At 45.4% G+C, this 23,684-nt stretch overlaps 1 protein-coding gene across 1 annotated transcript in view; it reads right to left on the bottom strand.

Annotated features, from left to right (window-relative positions):
- Window positions 1-226: 226 nt before the first annotated feature.
- Window positions 227-23,684, bottom strand: part of ISM1 (isthmin 1, angiogenesis inhibitor) — a 36,632-nt gene continuing 13,174 nt past the window's right edge. Inside the window, exons 3-6 of the mRNA XM_011998970.1 lie at window positions 22,930-23,194; window positions 14,131-14,274; window positions 8,041-8,130; window positions 227-1,928 (exon numbers count right to left, since the gene is read on the bottom strand). Of these exons, the coding sequence (XP_011854360.1) occupies window positions 1,411-1,928; window positions 8,041-8,130; window positions 14,131-14,274; window positions 22,930-23,194 (1,017 nt within the window). The 3' untranslated portion in view covers window positions 227-1,410. The remainder of the gene's footprint in view (window positions 1,929-8,040; window positions 8,131-14,130; window positions 14,275-22,929; window positions 23,195-23,684) is intronic.

Raw genomic sequence — 23,684 nt, 5'->3', positions numbered from 1 at the left:
CTGGGCAGGCAAAAAGTCACACGTGTCAATGGGCCTCAGCCTCCTGGGGGTTGGGTAGACATTCTTGGTGCCAAAGATACCATGATTTATACCACCCACAATCATGTTAATCAATTAATGAGCCTTTTATTCCCACCTGGGTTGCAATTTTCTTTCCCCTACCTTGAAGTCTTGCTTCACACGGGCTATTTATCACATTTGTATCATAAATGAAGGATGCAGGTAACACATTTTATTATGATTTTATTATATACTCTCTTTTACTAGAATTTTGCAAAGTAAAATATTGAATAAGAACCAACTTCATTTTTCCTAAGTTCCACTCTATAGGACCACCAGGTCATATTAACAATTGCTTGATGCATAATAATCCGTGACTCAATAAATACTTTACAAAAATAATGCAGTTTTTTTTTTCATAAAACATAAAAATTAAGATTCCCCAGATTGACCCTCCCCCTCTTTTATATTTATTTATTGGGACTATATTGGTGGAGGAAAAAAATTGTTAAAATAGTATTAAAAGAGGTGAAATGAGGTCCATTATCTTTTTCCCATTTGTTTTGTTGTTTTCCTTTGGAAAAGTGCTACTTCCTGTTTTCATGTCTGAACTTGGCTGCAGTCTTCTGAACCTACTAAGACATGAGCAGAAATTCTACTGTTTTGGGGCCATTTAGCAGAATGATAGCATTATGATAATACTGACCTTTTATTTTAAAGCCTATTTAAAATCAGTCCTCAGCTTTGTCCCTAAAATACCATATTCCCTACCCAGTCTGAAGAAGAGACTTTTGGAATCTGAGACTCCAGCAAGGTGCCTCATGACTAAATAACATTTGGTTTAAGGTGGGCGTTTACATGTTTTGATATATTTCTATTGCATTATTTTTAAAGAAATAAATTCCAAAATTCCCTTTCTCTTCCACTTCCCTAAGTCTCTTTCTTTCTGATCTCTCACAGAAGAGATTAGTTTCACAACTCCAGAGAAAAGGTTACGCTTAAGTCACATTTGTATTAAATAAGTTATATATAAAAACTGCTTATAACGTTTACAACCTCAGTCTCTTTCCCCCTTAGCCTTTCTTTGAAACTCTGGATCCGGGTGTGAATTGAGTCGCACCCACTGTGGCTTCCAGGTTCTTCTTCTGGCTTCCAAGTGGTCCCCATCCTTCTGCCCACATCGCTCCCCAGGGGTACTTTCAAGGAACTCTGCAGATGGCGAGGGCGGCTTCACAAGGCAGTCCCCGGGCGTGGCGCACGCCCCTAGCGTAATGTATGAGAAATACTCATGTGGTATATACAAATATACACGACCGCGGCTAAGAAGGTCTCGGCGCCAGTCGGCAGGTCAGTGCGGCGCGTGTGCGCTCCAGAAGCAGAGGTGGCCTCCTCCACCTCATCCCAGTCTCTTTAATACTCCCTGGCCTCTTGGAACTGCTTGATGTAGTCCTCATCCGAGGGGCTCTCTGTGCACTTCTGTCCGTTGTTGGGAGGCCGAGCCTCGTTATACCTGCTCCAGTCACCCTTGCAGATAATCCAGGGCAGGACGTCCACCTTGTAGTGGAGCTCCGCGGAGAACTCGGTGCTGATGAGGTTGGGCGTGCCCGCCCCCTTGCCCCTGGTGATGAGCTGCATGTTGTCGCCGTAGCAGCAGTGCTGCGCCGCCAGCGTGGTGCTCTCCAGGGACAGCATGGAGCGGATGCAGTACCGGGCCGTGGGCTTGTAGATCTCCAGCTTCTCCTTGGGCCCACTGGCGTCCTTCCAGCGGAAGTCCTTGCGCTTGATGCGGTCGAAGATGTCAGCCGTGCTGTAGGCTACCTCAGTGGGGTAGGAGCAGGGGCAGCTGGGCAGGTCATTCATCACCTTGTGCATGTACTTCTTTAAGAACTCGCTTTTGCAGCTCATCCAGCGCTCACAGCTGTCTGTGTCTGGAAAAGGCCAAAGAGAAACCCTCTCACCGCATGCACAACCGGCCCACAGGAGGTGCTTCAAGGGGCATGTTACAGCAGGCTGCTCCTGAGGGCCCGCAGGAGGACACTAAAGTCAACAACTCGCTAAAGTCAACAACTCCTTTCCTAGAGTCAGAGACCCCTGCAGCCCCCTGGAACCACCAGAGGTGGATGGCCGTTTTCACTTCCCTTGAACTTGGGGACTTCATTATTCACAAGACTTCCTCCAAATGTCCCACTTTATATTATAAAATTTTCAGACACACAGAAAAGTAGAGAATATTCTTATACAATGACTACCTATATTTCATCACCTGGACTTAACTATCATTATCTTTGCTTTATCTTTTAAAAACATTTTGTGGAAATACATAATGTTACCCCTAAATTTTAGTAAGCATCTACAAAAAAGAGGATATTTTCCTGATAATCATGACCCGATTATCACTCCTAACAAACTTAAGAATTCAGAATTATTTGAATCTCCCCTCTAAATAAGTGATGAGGCCAGGCGTGGTGGCACATGCCTGTAATCTCAGCACTTTGGGAGGCTGAGGCGGGCGGATCATCTTAAAACACTGAGGTCAGGAGTTTGAGACCAGCCTGGCCAACAAGGTGAAACCCCGTCTCTACTAAAATTACAAAATATTAGCCAGGCATTGTGGCACGTGCCTGTAATCCTAGCTACTCAGGAGGCTGAGGCAGGAGAATCGCTTGAACCTGGGAGGCGGAGGTTGCAGTGAGCTGCGATTGTGCCACTGCACTCCAGCCTGAGCAACAGAGCAAGACGCTGTCTCAATAAATAAATAAATAAATAAATAATAAAAATAAAAAATAAAAATATAAAGAAATAAGTGATGATGTGATGGAAAAGGCCCCAAAGGAAGATTTGTAGGACTCAGTTTTGATTTTGCCACACACGGACTGGTTCCCCCAACCTCTTAACCTTAGGCATGTAACTATCACTGTCTACAAATTCACAGGGCAAGGTGCCTCAAAGAGGAAGGAGCCCTGGGCACTTGCTTTTAGGATCTTAAGATTTGGATCACAGGCCAGTGACCTGTAGGCCTGGGTCAAAAAGTACCCCCAGAGGGGTTGTGTTTGTTTCTTTCAGTATTAAAAAAATTGATTAGTTGCCAATATTTAAGAATTAGTTATTTCAATTATAAATGTGGATCTGTGGTTTTATCTGAAAAACCAAAAGATTGATCTATGCTGGTCCTGCATTCTCCCATGGGAACAACTGATCCTGTGAACAGGTAAATGGTGACCCCTCCATGGACAGGGCCGAAGGTCCCCAGCTCAGCACAGCTCCTACTTGATCCCTTCATTTATGGGTGATCTCTCGGTCCCTCAGTCATCTGATTCCAGGACCTCAGGTTTAGTGTCCTAGTTTGGGTTACCCCAGACCCTGAGACAAAAAGATTCCAGTGAAAATGATTTTTTGGGGAAGTGATTTCAGGAAACAGAGGCAGGGGAGCAGGGGAATTAGATAGAGAAGAGAGAGCAGTTAATGCAGGGTGTGGAGCAAACAAGTAACCACTGTAAGGAACTGGTTACTCCCACTGGGATCTGGGAAACCTCACCCCTCAGCATTTTCCTATCTGAAACAATGTTCAACTTTACCCAAGTCCTGTGATCCTGGAAACAGTGAAGATTAGGAGTCCCCCAGTCCTTCTGCATTCTGGAAAACAGCTTACTGCAGAGAACCCCCTTTCCCCATAGGACTTAGAAAAGACTCACGGATGTCTGCTTTGTTCACCTGTGACAAGGCCAGAAGCACAAATTTCCTTTCTTTGCCTCAAAAACTGCTTGTCCTCACTGATTAATTAGGAGAAAATGCGTCTTTTTTTGGTGGGGTGGGGAGGGTTGCGGATGGAGTCTCACTCTGTCACCCAGGCAAGAGTGCAGTGGCACGATCTCGGCTCACTGCAACCTCTGCTGCCTGGCTTCAAGCAATTCTCCTGCCTCAGCCTCCCGAGTAGATGGGAATACAGGCACCTGACACTGTACCTGGCTAATTTTTGTATTTTTAGTAGAGACGAGGTTTCACCATGTTGGCCAGGTTGGTCTTGAACTCCTGATCTCATGATCCATCCGCCTCAGACTCCCAAAGTGCTGGGATTACAGGTGTGAGCCACTGCGCCTGGCTGACAAAATGCATCTTAACCAAACTTTGATGAAGCTTCTCTCCTTCACCCAGCTCCCAGGACTTTGGCCCACCCTCAGCCTAAACCAGCACAGCCTCTCCTGAAGGATCCCTTTTGGAAAGAGTCTGGCTTCAGGGTAGAGCATTCTCCAGTCTACTATCTGATCACGCCACCCTTTCATCTCGCTTTCCCTTACTTACTTCTCTATAAAAGGAAACGCTCCTTGCCTAACCCTTGAGATGCTTGCAGACCTTCTGGTCACATCGTTCATCCCACTGCAGTAATACGGAGATAACATCCCCTACTTCCCTGCAATAATCCTTTGAATAAAGCCTCTCCTTACTGAGTCCAGATTTGTTTTATTGATGGGGATCTGAGTTTTTATCCACCGGCTCCCATTCATCACCAACAGGGGACTGGTCCTGGACTTCCAGCTAGGAATGCCCTGTGCATTCATGTGCAGCTGGGCTCAGGATCAGAGAAAGACTCAGGCAAAGGCACACAGGGGTTGTCAGTTAGAGGTGCGAGGACATGCTGTGGGTGGAGGGAATGTGGGCTGGTCACCGACAGCCCAGTGAGTGGGCGGGTCATCTGCCCCAGTGAGCTTCGGTGGGTAAGATGAGGCATATCTAAGGCAGCCAACAGTGGTGGAATGTGAGGTGCGTTAAAGGAGGCAAAGGCAAAAAGCCCCAGGGGTGTCCAAAAATGCAAGGTCATTTCTAGCAGGGGAAGTCAGGGTTGCTTCAAGGAGCATGTGACACCAGGTTGCTCCTAGGCCATGTCAGGGATATGTGACAGCAACGAGTGTCCTGCTCAGAGCTCCGATAAGGGAACCTGCTGTGGGTGCTTTGCTGACTGGCAGCCTCCAGGTTGCACCTTTGGATCTATCATGATTTTAACATCAAGGCCCTATCTGCCCTCTGGCTGCTCTCAGCCAATGACTGAGCATGGTAGGGGAACCGCCCGAGGGTCTCCTCCAACAGGCAACTTTGCTGGGATTCCCCATCAGCATGGCTGAGCCTGCCTTGCTTTCTTTTGTAGGAGTCAGGCCTGCACCTCGGTCTGAAAGCTCTCCCTGCCTAGTCCTGCTACCTTGCTCTTTATCTTTTCTGGGCGTCTCCTCAAAAAATCTCTTACATGTCTAATCCCATCATGGTGTCTGGGTCTTGGAGATGTCTCATGGACACAGACTGCAATAGCATAGATGGAGGAAGGGCAAGGGAAGGCTCTCCAGGTAAGCGTTCATGGTGCAAACTAAGGTTATGCAGGAAAAAATCTGCTGGGGATGTCTGGGGCTGAGGCATGACATGTTCAGTTTCATGGCAGCAGAAGGTATAGGAATATAAGATTGTTGGTGTCAGATCATGGCGGTCTTGTTCAGTTTAGGCTGGTTCAGAGGGTACTAGGGACCCACGGAAAGTTTGTAAATGATAGTGAGCTATTAACTGAGCTGTGCAGTCAGAAAATGAATTCAGAGCCAATAATGATGGGGAGGGTCCAGGTGAGATACTCTGGGAGGAAACAGCAGGTGGGATCAGAAGAGGTCAGAGAGTTACAGCTGCCAGGCCTTGGTGGCTGGTGGACTTTGGAGTAAAGAGAGGAAGACATCAGCAGTGACTCCAGCTCTGACCCAGGAGCCTGGGAGGCTGGTGTTGGTGTGGGTAGAAATCACACGGTTAGGATGAGGGGCAGCTTGCAAGAGGGCTTTGGGCACTTGTCAGTGAAACGAGAAAGAGAAAAATGGGGCATGTCTTATGAACTCAGAAAGGCCTGGTGAAAGGCAAAGTGTGGGATCGCATGCTGAACAGCCCGGGATTGAGTTGTAACTCAACTTTCAGGAGCTCTGCGACTTGAGGGAGGTATTTACCTTGCTGTGCTTCAGTTCTCTCATCTCTAATTTGGGCATAGAAATAGCACTCCTCTCAGAAGTTGCAGAGAGGATTAAGTGGGAGGGAACCTAGAGGGTGCACCCAACAGTGTCTAGGTGCTGCCAGCTGGGATAGGCTGTGGCTGTGGCCTCCTCTCTGAGCAGTCATTGACAAAATGAAAGTTCAATCCTTCCACTCTGCTTGTACCTTTGCAAGCAGTCCCTCACCAAAGGCTCCTCAGTTACCTAACTTGAGTGTGCCATGTTCTTTCCTGCCTGGACTCTGACTGAGACACCATGTCTACTCAGCTCTGGTGTCCTTAGCCACATGCCAGTGTGGCCTTGTGCATCTGGGCTGTGTTCTGCAAAACAGCTAGATGCTGCCTGCCTGTGGGGTGTGATATGAAGAGGCCTGAGAAACTTTCTGCCTCAGAAGAATGCCTTTAAGGTTCTACCACTTTCTGTCAAAGTCTTGCCTTTAAAGTCGTTTTTATTTTTTCAATCAAATGCATTGTATTTGCTGATGGTTCCTGTTAAATGCATTTGATCATATGCATGTGAAGGGATTGGAGGGGTGAGGTGAAGGCCCTCGTGACATTGAATTTCCAAACTGCATCCAGTTTGGCTCACAGACATTTCTGATTAGATTTGTTTTTAAAATAAATTTCTATCAAGCATTAAAAAATTAAGATATAATCTGGCAAAATCAAGATTTCAGGTCTCTCTTAGAAACCCAGAACACCTGGCAATACTGGGTGGATATTCATCCATAGTGACCACATCATGGCCGACCCTTTCGATAAAGCTCTTCATTTTGTCACAGACTTTACCATTCTCTACTGCCCCTGACACTGTTTCCTTTCCCTTCCCTTCCCTTCCCGAGATGGAGTTTTGCTCTTGCTGCCTAGGCTGGAGTGCAGTGGCGCAATCTTGGCTCGCTGCAACCTCTGCCTCCTGGATTCAATGATTCTCCTGCCTCAGCCTCCAGAGTAGCTGGGGCTACAGGCGGCTGCCACCATGCCCAGCTAATTTTTGTATTTTCAGTAGAAATGGGGTTTCACCACGTTGGCCAGGCTGGTCTCGAACTCCTGGCCTCAGGTGATCCACCTGCCTCGGCCTCCCAAAGTGCTGGGATTACAGGTGTGAGTCACTGTGCCCAGACTCATTTTCCTTTTGTCATAGTGCTAGAACCATTATTTTCCTCCAGACTTTCTTTTTGTCTTTCCTTTTATTCTAGATTTGTTCTACTTGGATGCTTACCTGACCCCATTACCTGACCCCAATAGGCATTTGAGGAACATTTTTTGTTCACCAAATCAGCTCCCAAATAGCTGGGCTATGAAAAAAAAGGACTCAGGACTGCTAAATTTTGGCTGAGCAGGCAGGGCAGATGTGAAGAGGCTAAGTAAGAACTTTTGGGTGGCTAAAAGATATGGGGTAGAAGGAATTTTACCCTTCTACAATCCTTAAGTATATAGAGAAGCACATGAAGCTATTTTTAAAAAGTAAGCTTGCACCTTGTGCCTGAAGAGTCACTTTCCATTTTGTTTGCTTCACGTTTATTGCATTTGTTCTAGCATTTTCTAGTGGACAAGTAGCAGAATGTACCAAAGGTTTATGAAAAATTCTTGCAGGGGATGGAGGTGCAACATTTTGAGAAAATTCCCTCTTCTCCTCCCTCCCTCCCCCTGCTGGAGAACTGAGGGCACCATTTCTTGATTTTCTTGAGGACGCCCAATGAAGGCCGAGTAAGAACAGATTCCATGTGACCTGAGCCCCTGCTATGGGCTTATTCTGTGCTAAGAGGAGCGATGGGTCCCCATCTGCCTCTGGCTGTGAAGACTGCATAGAGAGCAGAGTGAACCCAGAAGCGCTCCGTCCAGTGGAGGAGGCTCAGGACTGTTTTCTCTTGCTTGAAGTATATTCAGCAAGCAAGGCACATGCTGGGAGCACTGGACCCCAGAAAAGGCAAATGAAACATTTACGTGGATCCAAGGATGGCACTGCAAAGGCAAAAGGAATCTCCGAGGCACTAAGTCAATATTTGGATTACAAAAGAAAAACATCTTCTTACCAACTTCAAACAGTTTGGTGGCATTAAACTCCTCGCTTCCCGCAAGCAGACTTACTTCGGTGGCAGCTGTCCTAAAAGTGTCTTCAATTCCTAAACACAGACAAGAGCTCATTTTTCCATCATTATATGGAACGTTATCTCCCCCCCCAACAATAACAAAATAAATACACCTGAACAAAGCCTTTTTTGTATTCATTACTACTCACGGGCAGAAACTTGCCAACAGAGGAAACAGTAAAAAGCAGGTAGTAGTGCAGAAACTGTATTAAAACCCAAGATACATTGGCAGCATGAAATCAGATCCAAATGTGCCTGAATGAGTCCTTTGGAACTCACTCACTGGGCCCGCGGATGGGGATTTGGGCAGTGGGGTACACATGCGAGGATGGTGTCAGGGTGACGAACTAAACCAGAGGCAACAGAACGTAGTGGTTAATATCTTGTTCTTAATGACTGACTGTGAGAGTTGAAATCATTACTAGTCACGTGACCTTGGGGCAGCCAGTGAACTTTTGTGTGCCTCAGTTTTTACATCTGTACATGGAGAGAACAAATTGCCCTACCTCCTAGAGTTGAAATAATGAAATGAGTTGGTGTAAAGAAAGTGCTTAGAGCAGTAAGTGGGAAGTGTTAGGTGATAGTTTTCCCTTGAATATCTGTCTTGCTCATTCTTTGTCTAGCTCACTGAGGGTGCTACAATGCATAGCCAAGAAGAGTTAGGTCATATTCTAGGACATTTAGCATTGTTGATGATGCTTCAGAAAGAAAAAGCTGGGCTTCCCATAATTTGTTCTGAGGAACTGAACCCAGCTCTACTCAAACTTACTGGCTCACCCAAAGGGCCACCCCAACCAAGCTTCCTTTACAAGCAGGAATCTGGTGCAAGCTAAAGCAATAAGAAGAGGAGAGAGTGAGGCGCTGCAGTAACATTTGCTGATGAGCCTTGGCCTTCCCTGCTGGTTTCCCTGACTTGATTTCCGTTAAGGAGCTCTCTCTGATTTTATGTGAGGCACCTCAAACTCATTTGCAGGGTTGACCTACAGGACACACTTTTAGAGTGTAATAACTGCCAGGCCGAGGAGACTTTGCCCCATGAGTCTTTCCAGGAAAGCTGGGAATCAACGAATCAAACAAGGAAAGAGATCCTGAAAAAGGAAATCCTTCATGTTCCAAGGGAGCCCAGAAAAGCTGCAATAGCCAGGAACTGAGAGGCAGAAAGGATGGAAGGAGGGTGAGGACAGATGAGAAGAAAAGGTATGAAGAGGGCTCCTGGTCACACTGCTCTCCGCGGTGACAGAAAACAGGAAGGAAACATTTGTAAATGGAGGCAGAGGGGAGCCTTCCCCGGACAAGGCACCTAAATCTACCACTTTGAGTCTGGATGGGAGCTCTGGAAGGGAAAACAACAGGCAAGCCCCCAAACCTTGACTTCAAATGCTGTCTGTGTCCAATGACAGCACTGGCTGATTCCAATACCCTTCTCTTGGCAAAGACCAAAGAGTTTAATGATTAAGAATATTAACTGTGTAATGAGGCTGTCCGGATTCAAATTCCAGGTTGACCACTTGCTGTCTGTGTGACTCTAGGCAAGTTAATCCTCTATGCCTCAGTTGCTACAGCTGTCAAATGGATACAATTGTAAATACCTATTTCATAAAGTTACTGTGAAAACTAAACAAAATAATACCTATAAGGGCTTTAGCCATTTGCTTGATTCTTAAGTACTCAAAATGTCTTCTTCATCATCATCTATTTTATTTTTTCTTCTTTACCTTTATTGTCATTTTCTTTTGCCTCATATTTTTACCTTCATCATCATCTTCTTTTACTTCATATTCTTCTTCTCTTTTTCATTTCCTTCCTGTTTCCCTCTCCGTCCTCCTCGTATTGTTATTATTTATTGCTTTTTTCTACACATCCAGATTCCACTCACCAGGCTTCCAGCTCAGCTCATCCTAATGAGCATGGGAAAGTCAGGAAAAGCACCGTAATGGTTGCTCCACTGTTTTGAAATCCTGACATGGATTTAATGTATCGGTAATCTATTGCTACACGGAACAAAGTATCCCAAAGTTGGTGGCTTAAAACAACAACCGTTTATTATTTATCATGATCCTGTGGCTCAAGAGTTCAGGCAGGGCCACTGGGTAGGTACTGTGCTCCTGATGGCATGGCTGACATGGAGCCAGAACTGCCACTTCTTGCATTTCAGCCCCGTTTTCTACATGTCCCCTTTTGCTAACATACACATTGATTCCAATCTGATTCTTCCTCCCTCTCCTCAGAAACGCCTTTGTGGTTTCATTTGTCCTTTGTTCCAAATGTCTCTGGTTGGAGAACAGAGTGTCTAGAGGTAGAAAAAGGAAGTCTGGGGTGCGGGGATCAGATTTTCTGTCTCTGAAATTTTTTTCAGCCAAAGCCATTTGGAATGTGTGGTTTCTTGAAAGGCTCTAAGATATTATTTTAGGCTGGTATTCTACCTGGCAATGGGAAATACACAGTAAGACTATACACCAGGAGTTACTAAGCTTTTTGGTAAAGGGTCAGAGGGTAAATATTTTAGGTTTTGTGGGTCACATATGGTCTTGGTTGCAGCTTCCTCCTCCTCTTCCTCCTCCTTCCCTCCTCCTCCTCCTCCTCCTTTTTCTCCTCCTCCTTCTCTTCCTCCATGCCCTTCTCCTTCTATTCTTCTTCCTCCTCCTTCTCTTTCTTATTCTTTTCACAACACTTTAAAAATGTATGGGACACACAACAACAGTTCTCGAGCCAGACCTGGCCATAGTTTGACAACCACTGTTATAGTCAATCACAATTATTGTTGACTCTCAACATGACCTCTCACCAAGTGTGCAATTAGTTTAGTTTTTGAAGCACTGACAATGCAGTATAAAGTCATTACTAGTCACATGACCTTGGGGCAGCCAGTGAACTTTTGTGTGCCTCAGTTTTTACATCTGTACATGGAGAGAACAAATTGCCCTACCTCCTAGAGTTGAAATAATGAAATGAGTTGGTGTAAAGAAAGTGCTTAGAGCAGTAAGTGGGAAGTGTTAGGTGATAGTTTTCCCTTGAATATCTGTCTTGCTCATTCTTTGTCTAGCTCACTGAGGGTGCTACAATGCATAGCCAAGAAGAGTTAGGTCATATTCTAGGACATTTAGCATTGTTGATGATGCTTCAGAAAGAAAAAGCTGGGCTTCCCATAATTTGTTCTGAGGAACTGAACCCAGCTCTACTCAAACTTACTGGCTCACCCAAAGGGCCACCCCAACCAAGCTTCCTTTACAAGCAGGAATCTGGTGCAAGCTAAAGCAATAAGAAGAGGAGAGAGTGAGGCGCTGCAGTAACATTTGCTGGTGAGCCTTGGCCTTCCCTGCTGGTTTCCCTGACTTGATTTCCGTTAAGGAGCTCTCTCTGATTTTATGTGAGGCACCTCAAACTCATTTGCAGGGTTGACCTACAGGACACACTTTTACAGTGTAATAACTGCCAGGCCGAGGAGACTTTGCCCCATGAGTCTTTCCAGGAAAGCTGGGAATCAACGAATCAAACAAGGAAAGAGATCCTGAAAAAGGAAATCCTTCATGTTCCAAGGGAGCCCAGAAAAGCTGCAATAGCCAGGAACTGAGAGGCAGAAAGGATGGAAGGAGGGTGAGGACAGATGAGAAGAAAAGGTATGAAGAGGGCTCCTGGTCACACTGCTCTCCGCGGTGACAGAAAACAGGAAGGAAACATTTGTAAATGGAGGCAGAGGGGAGCCTTCCCCGGACAAGGCACCTAAATCTACCACTTTGAGTCTGGATGGGAGCTCTGGAAGGGAAAACAACAGGCAAGCCCCCAAACCTTGACTTCAAATGCTGTCTGTGTCCAATGACAGCACTGGCTGATTCCAATACCCTTCTCTTGGCAAAGACCAAAGAGTTTAATGATTAAGAATATTAACTGTGTAATGAGACTGTCCGGATTCAAATTCCAGGTTGACCACTTGCTGTCTGTGTGACTCTAGGCAAGTTAATCCTCTATGCCTCAGTTGCTACAGCTGTCAAATGGATACAATTGTAAATACCTATTTCATAAAGTTACTGTGAAAACTAAACAAAATAATACCTATAAGGGCTTTAGCCATTTGCTTGATTCTTAAGTACTCAAAATGTCTTCTTCATCATCATCTATTTTATTTTTTCTTCTTTACCTTTATTGTCATTTTCTTTTGCCTCATATTTTTACCTTCATCATCATCTTCTTTTACTTCATATTCTTCTTCTCTTTTTCATTTCCTTCCTGTTTCCCTCTCCGTCCTCCTCGTATTGTTATTATTTATTGCTTTTTTCTACACATCCAGATTCCACTCACCAGGCTTCCAGCTCAGCTCATCCTAATGAGCATGGGAAAGTCAGGAAAAGCACCGTAATGGTTGCTCCACTGTTTTGAAATCCTGACATGGATTTAATGTATCGGTAATCTATTGCTACACGGAACAAAGTATCCCAAAGTTGGTGGCTTAAAACAACAACCGTTTATTATTTATCATGATCCTGTGGCTCAAGAGTTCAGGCAGGGCCACTGGGTAGGTACTGTGCTCCTGATGGCATGGCTGACATGGAGCCAGAACTGCCACTTCTTGCATTTCAGCCCCGTTTTCTACATGTCCCCTTTTGCTAACATACACATTGATTCCAATCTGATTCTTCCTCCCTCTCCTCAGAAACGCCTTTGTGGTTTCATTTGTCCTTTGTTCCAAATGTCTCTGGTTGGAGAACAGAGTGTCTAGAGGTAGAAAAAGGAAGTCTGGGGTGCGGGGATCAGATTTTCTGTCTCTGAAATTTTTTTCAGCCAAAGCCATTTGGAATGTGTGGTTTCTTGAAAGGCTCTAAGATATTATTTTAGGCTGGTATTCTACCTGGCAATGGGAAATACACAGTAAGACTATACACCAGGAGTTACTAAGCTTTTTGGTAAAGGGTCAGAGGGTAAATATTTTAGGTTTTGTGGGTCACATATGGTCTTGGTTGCAGCTTCCTCCTCCTCTTCCTCCTCCTTCCCTCCTCCTCCTCCTCCTCCTTTTTCTCCTCCTCCTTCTCTTCCTCCATGCCCTTCTCCTTCTATTCTTCTTCCTCCTCCTTCTCTTTCTTATTCTTTTCACAACACTTTAAAAATGTATGGGACACACAACAACAGTTCTCGAGCCAGACCTGGCCATAGTTTGACAACCACTGTTATAGTCAATCACAATTATTGTTGACTCTCAACATGACCTCTCACCAAGTGTGCAATTAGTTTAGTTTTTGAAGCACTGACAATGCAGTATAAAGTGATAGTTGACTACCAAGATGCCCCAGGTTGTGCTCCTGGGAGCCTTTGGCAACTCTCTGGTATTACCGATGGAGCTGTGTCTTTTTCCTGTAGATGGCTGTCAAGCCTCTCATCCTGGCTTCCTCATCAGACCATGAGTGTCTGCCTTCTGTTTCTCTTCAAGGCACAACAAATCCCACATCAAAAACCCAATCTAACCAGAGTCCCTCCTCTAAATTAAATAAGTACAATGCGGCATTGTCTTTTAGGTCACGGCCACTGCAATTGTGCATAAGACTCAGAAAATCCATTCAGCTCATCAATTATCTCCTGACTCACTCTGGTCAGAAGTCTTATTAGAAAAGTGGTTACATCTTGGCTCACGCCTATAATCCCAGCACTTTGGGAGGCTGAGGCAGGCAGATCACAAGGTCAGGAATTTGAGACCAGCCTGGCCAACATGGTGAAACCCCTTCTCTACTTAAAAAAAATACAAAAATTAGCTGGCCATGGTGGCATGTGCCTGTAATCCCAGCTACTTAGGAGGCTGAGGCAGGAGAATTGCTTGAACCCAGGAGGTGGAGGTTGCAGTGAGCCAAGATTGTGCCACTGCACAATCTTGTCGCCTGGGCGACAGACAGAGACTCCATCTCAAAAACAAACAAACAAACAAAAACAACAACAACAACAAAAAGAAAAGTAGTTACATCTTTTAAAAAGACAATTTTACTAAGTTTTTAATAATAAATTAAAAAGCTTTCCCCTTGAACTTGGAGCTACACACTCAGGTAAACGCACCTGGACAGTTTGGATGGTCACAGGTCCTCGATTCCGTTGCAGTGCATGCGTAGCCGCAAGACCGCGTCCGTTTCTGGTTGCCGTTCCCACAGGTAACACTGCAGACAGACCAGAGACTCCAGTCACCCTCACCATCTGTGGAATCTGGAAGAGAGCCAGGGAGATGCTCATCAACTTTGGCCAAAGAGTCTCCCAATCTCCCCATCAAGCAGCCTGTCAATTATTCACCTCTATCATTCTTGCTGTGGGAGGGGGTTGCTGGAGAAGACTTTTAAGCTGGAGCTAAAAGGTTTATAGCTCCAGCGTTCATTTAGGGATCAGCTTTGTGACAGCAAGGAGGTTTTGGGCACTGTGGTGATCTGTACATCCCTAGAAGGTGCCCAGAAAATGCTTACTGAGAATGCATACATTTGCACAGCATGGGATTATATGCTAGGCAGATTCCAAGGGTAACCGCCCTCAGTTCCTTCTCTCTCTGTGCTTATAGCCTCTCATTGACATACAGAGAGAAAGACAGAGAGAGACGAGAACCTATTTTCTCTAGAACCTGGGCTGGCCTTGACCTTAAGGCCTGGCAGCTTCTGGCTTTTGCTGTGGGGAATCCAGTTACTGTGAAAGAGGCTCATGCCAGACCTGTGAATTACGGGGCATCACGTGGAAAGAGAGGAACCACATGAAGGACCACGGAGACACCACACATGGGAGCAAAGCCTTCTCAAGCCTTCTGGCCATTCCCAGTGGACAGCTGAATGCAGCTGGTGCCATTAGGAGCACAGTACCTACCCAGTGGCCCTGCCTGAACTCTTGAGCCACAGGATCATGGTAAATAATAAACGGTTGTTGTTTTAAGCCACCAACTTTGGGATACTTTGTTCCGTGTAGCAACAGATTACCGATACATTAATGGTGAAGCTCGAAATCATCCCTCAAGGTCATTACTCAACATCCATCCAGTGAATACCTATTGAACCCTTTTTGTATGTCAGGCACAATTCTAGGTATATGAGATACACTATTAAGTACAACTTTCAAAGATCCCTGCCCTGGAGGAACTAATATTTTATTGAGAAAAGAGAAACACTTATCAATAAACACATAATATAAGGGAATTAGATGGCATGTTAGAAATTGATGAGTGCTGTGCAATAGGCCAGGAAATAGGGGCCTTGGGGATGAGAGGTGTGGGAGAGGTTGGTACCCTATTGATATGTTTGGCTCTGTCTCCCTGTCTCCCCACCCAAATCTCACCTTGAATTGTAATAATTCCTATGTGTCAAGAGCGGGGCCAGCTGAGATAACTGTATCATGGGGGCAGTTTCCCCATGCTGTTTTCGTGGCGGTGAATAAGTCTCACGAGATCTGATGGTTTTATAAATGAGAGTTCCCCTGCACAAGCTCTCTCTTGCCTGTCACCATGTAAGACATCCGTTTGCTCTTCCTTTGCCTTCCGCCATGATTGTGAGGTCTCCCCAGCCATGTGCAACTGTGAGTCCATTAAATCTCTTTCTTTTATAAATTACCCAGTCTCGGATATGTCTTTATGAGCAGTATGAGAACAGACTAATACACCTATCAAACTGAGTTCCTCTTACCAAAAGTAGAGTCCTGGAGTGGTAGGATGCCTGGTTCAAGGTCATTGGTTGACAGAAGGGAAAGCAGGGCTCTAGCACCAAGCCCTTCTCTCTAAAGCATGATTCTTTCTGCAGTACCTCTGCTCTGCGACAGTTTCTCCTGGTTCACCCCGATCTTCCTATGGCCTCGGGGCCTCTGGTGGTGCCAAGTGTGGAGCTAAAGGCATGCCCCTTGCCGGGAGGGAGTGCCCTCTGTTCATAGCAGGTTGTGGCGATTGTTATTACATAGGCCTGGCAGGAATGTAGTCCACACATGCTTCTACCTGATCTGTGGGCCCGTGCCAGCCTTCCAGGCTGTTGTTTACGTGGCGTTCACTCTGAACATGCCTCAGGCAATCACAGAGCTGCGGAGCCTCCTCAGTCCACTAAGCGGAATTGGAGAAGTGGGGTGGTGGGGGGTGGATTTCATGGTTGTGTCCTCCTTCCTAACTCTGAGTGGAGAGCTTGCTCCCATCTCATCTGCCCCTGGGGCCCCATCTATTTTCCTCCCGATCCCCAAAAAAGAATTTTTCTGAACTTTGATTTTTGTCCTAAGAAATGGTTTTCCAACCACACAGCTAAGCAGATATTTGAAACTACTGCTCTGTGTCAGAAAATTGGGTTGCTTCCCTGGCATTAGCTTCTTTCACCTCCACCATCTCTTATTAGGCATCACACAGAAGGACTGGAAAGACAAGTTGCTTCTGGATGGAGAAACCACTGCAGTAGGGGCAGTCACTGCTCCCACTGAGAACTTTGCAGTCTAGTGTCTCTCTGTCACCTCCCTAAGAGCACCAGAGAGGTGCCTGGAACAAGCACACAATTGCACACTTGTCAGAGAAGCATCCAGGTGACGCGGGTCATACGCACATGAGCACACACCCAGTCACATCCTGCACGCACCACTGAGGCCAGATTTTGTTAAAGGGAATAACAGCTAAAAAAGAGTCAAAAGTAAAGATTATAATGTTTTTTATTCATAAAAAGGGGGAAGTGAGTAAGTCAGAAGAAGTCTTATTAAATCCCCTAGGGAGAGTTTGCATCACCTGTGGGGTGGGTACCAGCATAAGACATAACCCAATGATGCCAAGTAGTGTCCTTGGCTTTGCAAAAGCAAAGGGACCTCCTCTATCCAGAAATCTCATGCAGCCTTGCCTCTCCATTATCGCAATTAGCAAATTTGGAGAGACATCACCCCTGAGTTTTGAGATTTTAGCATTAAACGCTCTATAAGACTTGTGTTGGAATCCTTGCATGAGGTGATTTCTTGTTATAGTTTCTTGGATCTAAATTATTAAACATTAATATTGCGTCAGATTATGTGAAAAATCACACCCATAATTCCTCTTTCCAAATCCATTCCCTTGGCTACTCCCCTCTCAGGCTGATTCCAGGATGGGCCACATGACTTGCTTTGGCCAATGGGATAATAGCAACTAGGATGCCAGCTGAGGTATACAAAGTGCCCATGCATTTCCTCTTGCTGCAGGGAACTCTTCCACCAAGCGTGAAGGGCCTAGGCTAGCCTCCTGGAGCGGGAGGGACCAGTGGAGAGAGGCCCCAGCCATCTCAACACAGCATCTACACAACTGGGCACCCCTCATTGTGAGTGAGGCCAGCCTAAACCATCCAGCCCCAGGCAAGCCAGACCAGACCAGACCAGAAGAGTCCAGACAACCCACGGACTCATGAGAGACAGAACTCTTTCGTTCCTTTAATTTTGCAGGTGGCTTTTCTTTCTTCCCCCCACCCACCCCACCTTTTTTTTTTTTTGGCTATTTCGGAGTTTCACTCTGTCACCTAGACTGGAGTACAGTGGCATCATCATGGCTCACTGCAGCCCTGAACTCCTCAGCTCAAGCAATCCTCTTGCCTCAGCCTCCTGAGTAGCTGGGACTACAGGCATGTGCCAACATGCCTGGCCAAGGTTTTCAAAAAATTTTTGTAGAGATGAGGTTGTTGTCCAGGCTAGCCTTGAAATCCTGGCCTCAGGCAATCCTCCTGCCTTGGCCTCCCAAAGTGCTGGGATTACAGACATGCGTCACCATGCCTGGCCTGGGGGTGGTTTTCTAAGCAGCAAAAGCTAACTGTTACAAATACCCCATAAAATCCTCCCTAAAATATGCTCTCTAGACAGCTGCCAGACTCTGAAGCCATTAAGGATTTATGATTGCAGTAAGTGGCTTTCTCCACGTCTTTCTTTTAAATGCTCACAAAGCCATTTTATTTCCAAACTTTTTTTTCATATGGGTCCCCCAAAGTTAGGCATGGAACTCGCCATGTGGTTAATTATTTCTATTGAGGCTGGCAATGAAGTGAAACTGCCTCCTAGGAAGAAGTGTGTATGTGAGCTCACTCCCCTGAAGCTTTCACAGCACATGGGCCCACATCAACGTCCCAGCAAAGACCCTCCTCTTGGGGATTTCTATTTGTTTAATGTCTTCAAAGAACAGAAAGGGAATTTCTGACAGGTACAAATCATTGAGGGCAGTGCTCCTTTCTGCTGTAATAAAACAAGCCTGTTCTCAGTTGCTCACCTACCAGGGGCCACTGCTCAGAGCAGAAAATCAATGTGAGCAGCTATAATCGCAAATATAATGACAACGGCAGGAAAAAACAGTTCCTGGGAGCACTTATATGGTGCTTTGACAGCCACTGGCTGTGACATCAAATAACTCAAGGAGGAAAAAGAACTATCCCGAGTGCAGTGGGCTGAGAGCTGGGTTTCAAGGATGCCGCTGGAGTTTTAAAGTAGTCCTTTCATAGTTTCAGGGCACTAGAGTTCTGTGGGCCAGTCACAGTGGTGGGGCAACTGAAGTGACTTGGGTCTTGACTTGGCCACTAGTAAACCTGCACCATTAATCCAAGATGACAGTGTCTAAGTAATCCAAGATTACTGAGGGCCTGCTTTAACCAGCTGCCCTGTCTATCTACTGATTTAACTCCTACAATAACGCTGTGAGGTAGGTGGAAACATCCTCTTTTTATGGACAAGGAGACTGAGGCTCAGAGAGGTTAGGGTACTTGCCTAAGGTCACACAGCTCAAACTTGGCTGAGCTGGAATTAGATCTAAGACGTGTCTGCTCCCGCCATATCCTGTTCCATAGCTTGGTATTATTCTAGCAGTTTTGATTCTGGCCCAAGTTGCTCTGTCTTTAAGATACCCACTTACGTGGCCATAATTCAACATTATAAAGAAAAACCACTGAAAAAAAAAATCACTGTGAAATCTTCTATTAAAATAGGATCATGACCAGTTAGAGAATTTCAAAGAACTGAGTCCTAACCCAAGTAACAATAAGCAGTACCTACGTAATTTCATTATGTGGGCTATTCTAAACAGTTCCAGAAATGGAATACTACTGTTAGACAAAAAAAAATATTTATTTGGAACTCTCTCTTTGCCCTGGATACCCCAAGTATCTACACAGAAAGGATTTAAAATGCAGCATCTCAAAACACATACTTTCCACAGTTGAGCTGACTCACAGCATCATCACATGTGTTTTCATCATCACAAGTGAGATCTGTCTTCTGTTGTGTATTTTGTAATTTATTCTACAGATGCCATTGTATCCTATATGTATTTCACCTAGGATTTTTAGGAATACTCCTTGCGGACAAATATTTAAATTCTTACTAAAAATTCTACCTTCAAAACTCTGAGATCTATCTCCTCCATGAAGGCCAGCTCCTGTGGCAATTTTAGCCTGTCTCCGACGAGGCTGCAAGCCGTAAGATACAGTGACTTGCGCTGCTTTGCTGTTGCATGAACCTCTCCTTCCTGGGTGATATGTTCTCTTTCTGTTTCCTCCACAACAGCACCCAATATAGGGATAAATACTTAGAAATTGCTCCAAGTTTCCTGTTGACTGCAATAAAAGTGGGTCTGGGGGATAAAAATCCCAGCACTTTTGGAGGCTGAGGTGGGAGGACTCCTTGAGCCCAGGAGTTGGAGGCTTTGGTGAGCTCTGATCGCACCACTGCACTCCAGCCAGGGCAACAGGGCGAGACCCATGTCTTTAAAAAAAATTAAATAAATAAAAATAAAGAAAACAGAAAGAAAAGGGGAATTCTCAGTTTATCTGATGCTGTATGGAATTCTGGAAAAGATGAATTCCAGAATGTGGACTATTCTGGGACGCAATGATCACTCATTCATTCATTCTGCCAAACGCTACTGAGCACCTACAATGGGCACAGAGTTCTGCTACTCAAAGTGTGGTTGGAGGGCCAGCAGTCTCAGTTTCACCCAGGCTTCTGCCCTTTTCTTACACCTACTGCATCGAAGGTGCATTTTAACAAGCCCCTGGGGCTATTCATGTATGAAAGTCTGAGAAGCACTGCTTTAGAGGTACTGTACAGAACACAACTTTATTTATAAAGCAGCAATCCCGATGTCCAGTCTAATGATGGGGAAGATACTAGGAGGTACTTTGAAATAATACAGGATGGGAGCCTCTCCATGGCCCAGGCATGCTGTGAGCTCCTGATGTGGGGAGCTCAATGGTACTCTAGGTCTAGGAGGCTGGGGGTGCGGGTGGCTGAGGTAGCCACAGTAACTGCCGTAGAGCAAATTCTAGCCTCAAGATGGAAGTAGAGGGGGTGTTCTTAATGCTCATAAATTCAGCAAACTGTACTCTGTAAAGGCTTTAGATGAAAAAGTTGTTTCTAGTGGTGGTCTTCAAACTTCAGTGTGCAAGAGAATCATCTGGCGACCCTGACTGAAAAAGGAAAGAAACAAAGACACAAACAACAACGGACTCCAGGTGTCACTTCTAGACCTTCTCATTCAGGAGATGGAAAGCAGTGGCCTTCAACCTGGGCTGAACACTGAAGTCATCCTTGGAGCTTTAAAAGACAACGATGCCTGGGACCCAACCCCAGAGATCCCAATTCACCTGGTCTGGGGAGAGGTCTAGGCATCGGGATTTTAAACAATTCTCCAGGTGAGTATAATGAGCAACCAAGGTGGAGAACAATTCATCTCAAACAGAGGTGCTCAGTGCAGCAGAGTGTCTGGGGGCCTTGTTCAAACATATTTCTGGGTCCTATTCCAGAGTGTCTGACTTAGTAGGTCTGGAGTCAGGCTTGAAACAGTTGCATTTCCATGTGATGCTAGTGGTGCTGGTTCTGGGGGCCACACTTTGAGGACTATTGGTATATAGGGAGAGGGTTGCGGCCCAAGATTGGCATTTTTAAACATGCAACTGAATGATTCTGAGGCCAGGTGTCTGAGCTCTACTCTCAGAAACAATGTTCTGTGTGGGGTAGGCAAACAGGTGAAGCCACAAAAGCTGTGCAATGTCAGGCTGGCATCAAGCGGTCCTCTGTGCTTCTCTCATTCAATGGCACTGATCTTTTCCTCCCATTCCTATCTTCCAACCTAAGCACTCATTTCTAGATCCTTCTGCTGTCCTAAAGGGTGTGCGAGTTTTTTCCCCAGAAAGGCAGAATTGTATAGTGGTCAAGAGGACAGATTCTGGACCCAGACTGCCTGGGGTGAGTCTCAGGTCTTAGCCCTCCAGGTTAAGTTGCTTACGTTTTCCAGGCTTTAGCTTTCCCACCTGTAAAGTGCAGTATCTGCCTCAGAGAGCTGATTAAATGAAATAATATATGTGAAATGCCATGAACAGGGACTAGTGCATGGTAAGTACTATTTAAATGTTGGCTATTATCCCAAGTCCGCCCTCTTGGAAAGCAGATAACTCGACTTCCTTTGGGAAAGGTGAAGGTTTCATGAGCCCGCTGGCTGGAGGGGATATAGAGTTCTCTTTCTGTTACGCTAGCATTTGATGTACATCTCTACCATGGTGCTATTTTGCTCTATTGTTTAATTTTCTCCCTTGATCCACAGATTGGTGAGATCTGTTTTGGGGACAAACTATGCCTTGCTCATTTTTGTACCCAGCATACTGCTGGACACAACATTTGCTCTTAATAAATGTTGGTTGAACAACTGATGATGTGGCAAAATAATATTTTTGTTTTGCTGTTTTGGAAGTTGCTTAGAATTCTCTATTAATGAGAAGAAATGAGTCTCTAATACACAACTGGTCTGTTGAAAAATGGGGATAAAGGTTAGCATGCAAATGGTACAAGACAAGTCATCCTCTTCATACACTGCTCACTCCAAAGTCCACTGATGGTGAAGCCACAAGAAAAGCATGATGATGGGTGCATTTGTAAGACATTAAATATTCTTATAACAAACTGCCTGATTCCCCACTAAAACTGGCCAGATGCTTGCTAAATTGGTTTCCTCTTTTTCTTGGACATACATAGAATACATTTCCCAGCCGCCCTTGCACCAAGGTGGGTACATGTGACCAGGTCTTCCCAACAGAATTTCAGTAGATCTGATGTGTGTCACCTCCAGGCCGAGGGCCTTACAAGTGTTCCTTCTCCAAGCTCCCTTTCTTTCCCTGGACACCAGCTGGACACAGAATATCCACGGGATAACTCTCAGGCCCTAACAGTTGGTGGAACTCCAAAATGGGAGGAGGCTGGATCCCTGAATGATTGAGTGGAGCTGAGTTCTCCTACCCTGTCTCCCGTCCCAACTCAAGTGAGAAATGAATTTTTATTATTTTAACTCACTGAATTTGGAAGGTATTACCTCACTTATCCTACTCCCAAAACACAGGAAACCAGAAGTCCCAACTTGGAGTTTTGAAATTTATTGGGGGAAGGGTTACTTTGAAGACCTGAGACATACCCGTTCGTGTGGATTCCCAAGGACCACTCCACTGCCAATATAAAACATAACACAGTTGCCTGGTCAAAGGAAGCAGCCGTATACATCTCTTTCACTATACTGATTTTCAGGATGAATTTTTACAGTAAAAAATACAAGCAAGTTTATTGGATAATTTCTTCATTTTTAGAAATAAAACTGAAATTTGAGGGGTGGGGAAGGCAGAAAGAACCCCAAAGATCCTAAAAAAAATTCTCTCTTAAGATAATTGGTATAGTGATTATGATTTGATTTAAAATCATAATCTTTCCAGAAAAATGTGGCTGCTGGTGCCTCCTTCGGGCTTCTGTGGAACAGAGCCTTTGTGAGGTTTGCCTCACAGAAGACCAAAAGCCACATGCTCTAAGCAGGGCTTTGCTTGGCTCCATGTCCAAGGCATCATCCTCATTTATTCTTCCCACCAATTTTATATTACTGGGTGGTAAACTCACCATATTCTGGCTGCTCTTTGGTTTCAAAAGTCCGGTGGCCTGGGGCTGTATGGTCCCACCCCCTGGGGGGGTTGAGGAAGTTGCTGTCATCTGAGGTACTGTCGTACTTGTAGTCCTGGTCCCCGCTGTTTGCCCTGGCCAAGGACAGGGACCTCTGCCACCAGGCCCGCCAGTCGGGGGATGGGACTGACCAGCTGGGCTTATTCTCCGGATGCTGATCTTTATCTGCTTCAGAGTCAGGACCGTCGACCACCTCTATGGTGACCTGAAGAATTCAGAACAGGCCAGGGTCAATGTGGAGTCAATAGCCTCCAAGCTACGTGACCCTTGGAAGAAAGTCTGAGAGGGCAGAGGAAAATGATGGATGCATCCCTTGTGAAGGAAAGCTGAGACCGCATAGTGATACAAATGGAAAATCTCCAGGGATGGTCCACATGAATTCCACGACTAGATGGAATATGGCCTCGGGTTGACAGGGGAAAATTCATCACTGGAGTCCCTGATTTACTGATGACTAAAAACTTAATAGCTGGAAACAATGACTGTTGGATTGCTGTGGGTTAGGAATTTGAGTAGAGCTGAGCCTGGAGAGTTTGTCTCTCCTCCATGTGGTATTGAGAAGCCCTTCATTCAGGAAGTAAACACGTACTATATTTGTTCCTGAAGTGATACCAGAATAACCATATTATAATAAAACATATCATTTATGAACACAAACTCTGTACCAGGCACTATCCTAAATACTCCACCTATAT

Source organism: Mandrillus leucophaeus, unplaced genomic scaffold (assembly GCF_000951045.1).
Source record: "Mandrillus leucophaeus isolate KB7577 unplaced genomic scaffold, Mleu.le_1.0 Scaffold116, whole genome shotgun sequence".
Classification (NCBI taxonomy): Eukaryota; Metazoa; Chordata; class Mammalia; order Primates; family Cercopithecidae; genus Mandrillus; species Mandrillus leucophaeus.
The sequence above is the reverse complement of the archived record's forward strand: the minus strand, read 5'-3'. Positions and strand labels throughout refer to the sequence as shown.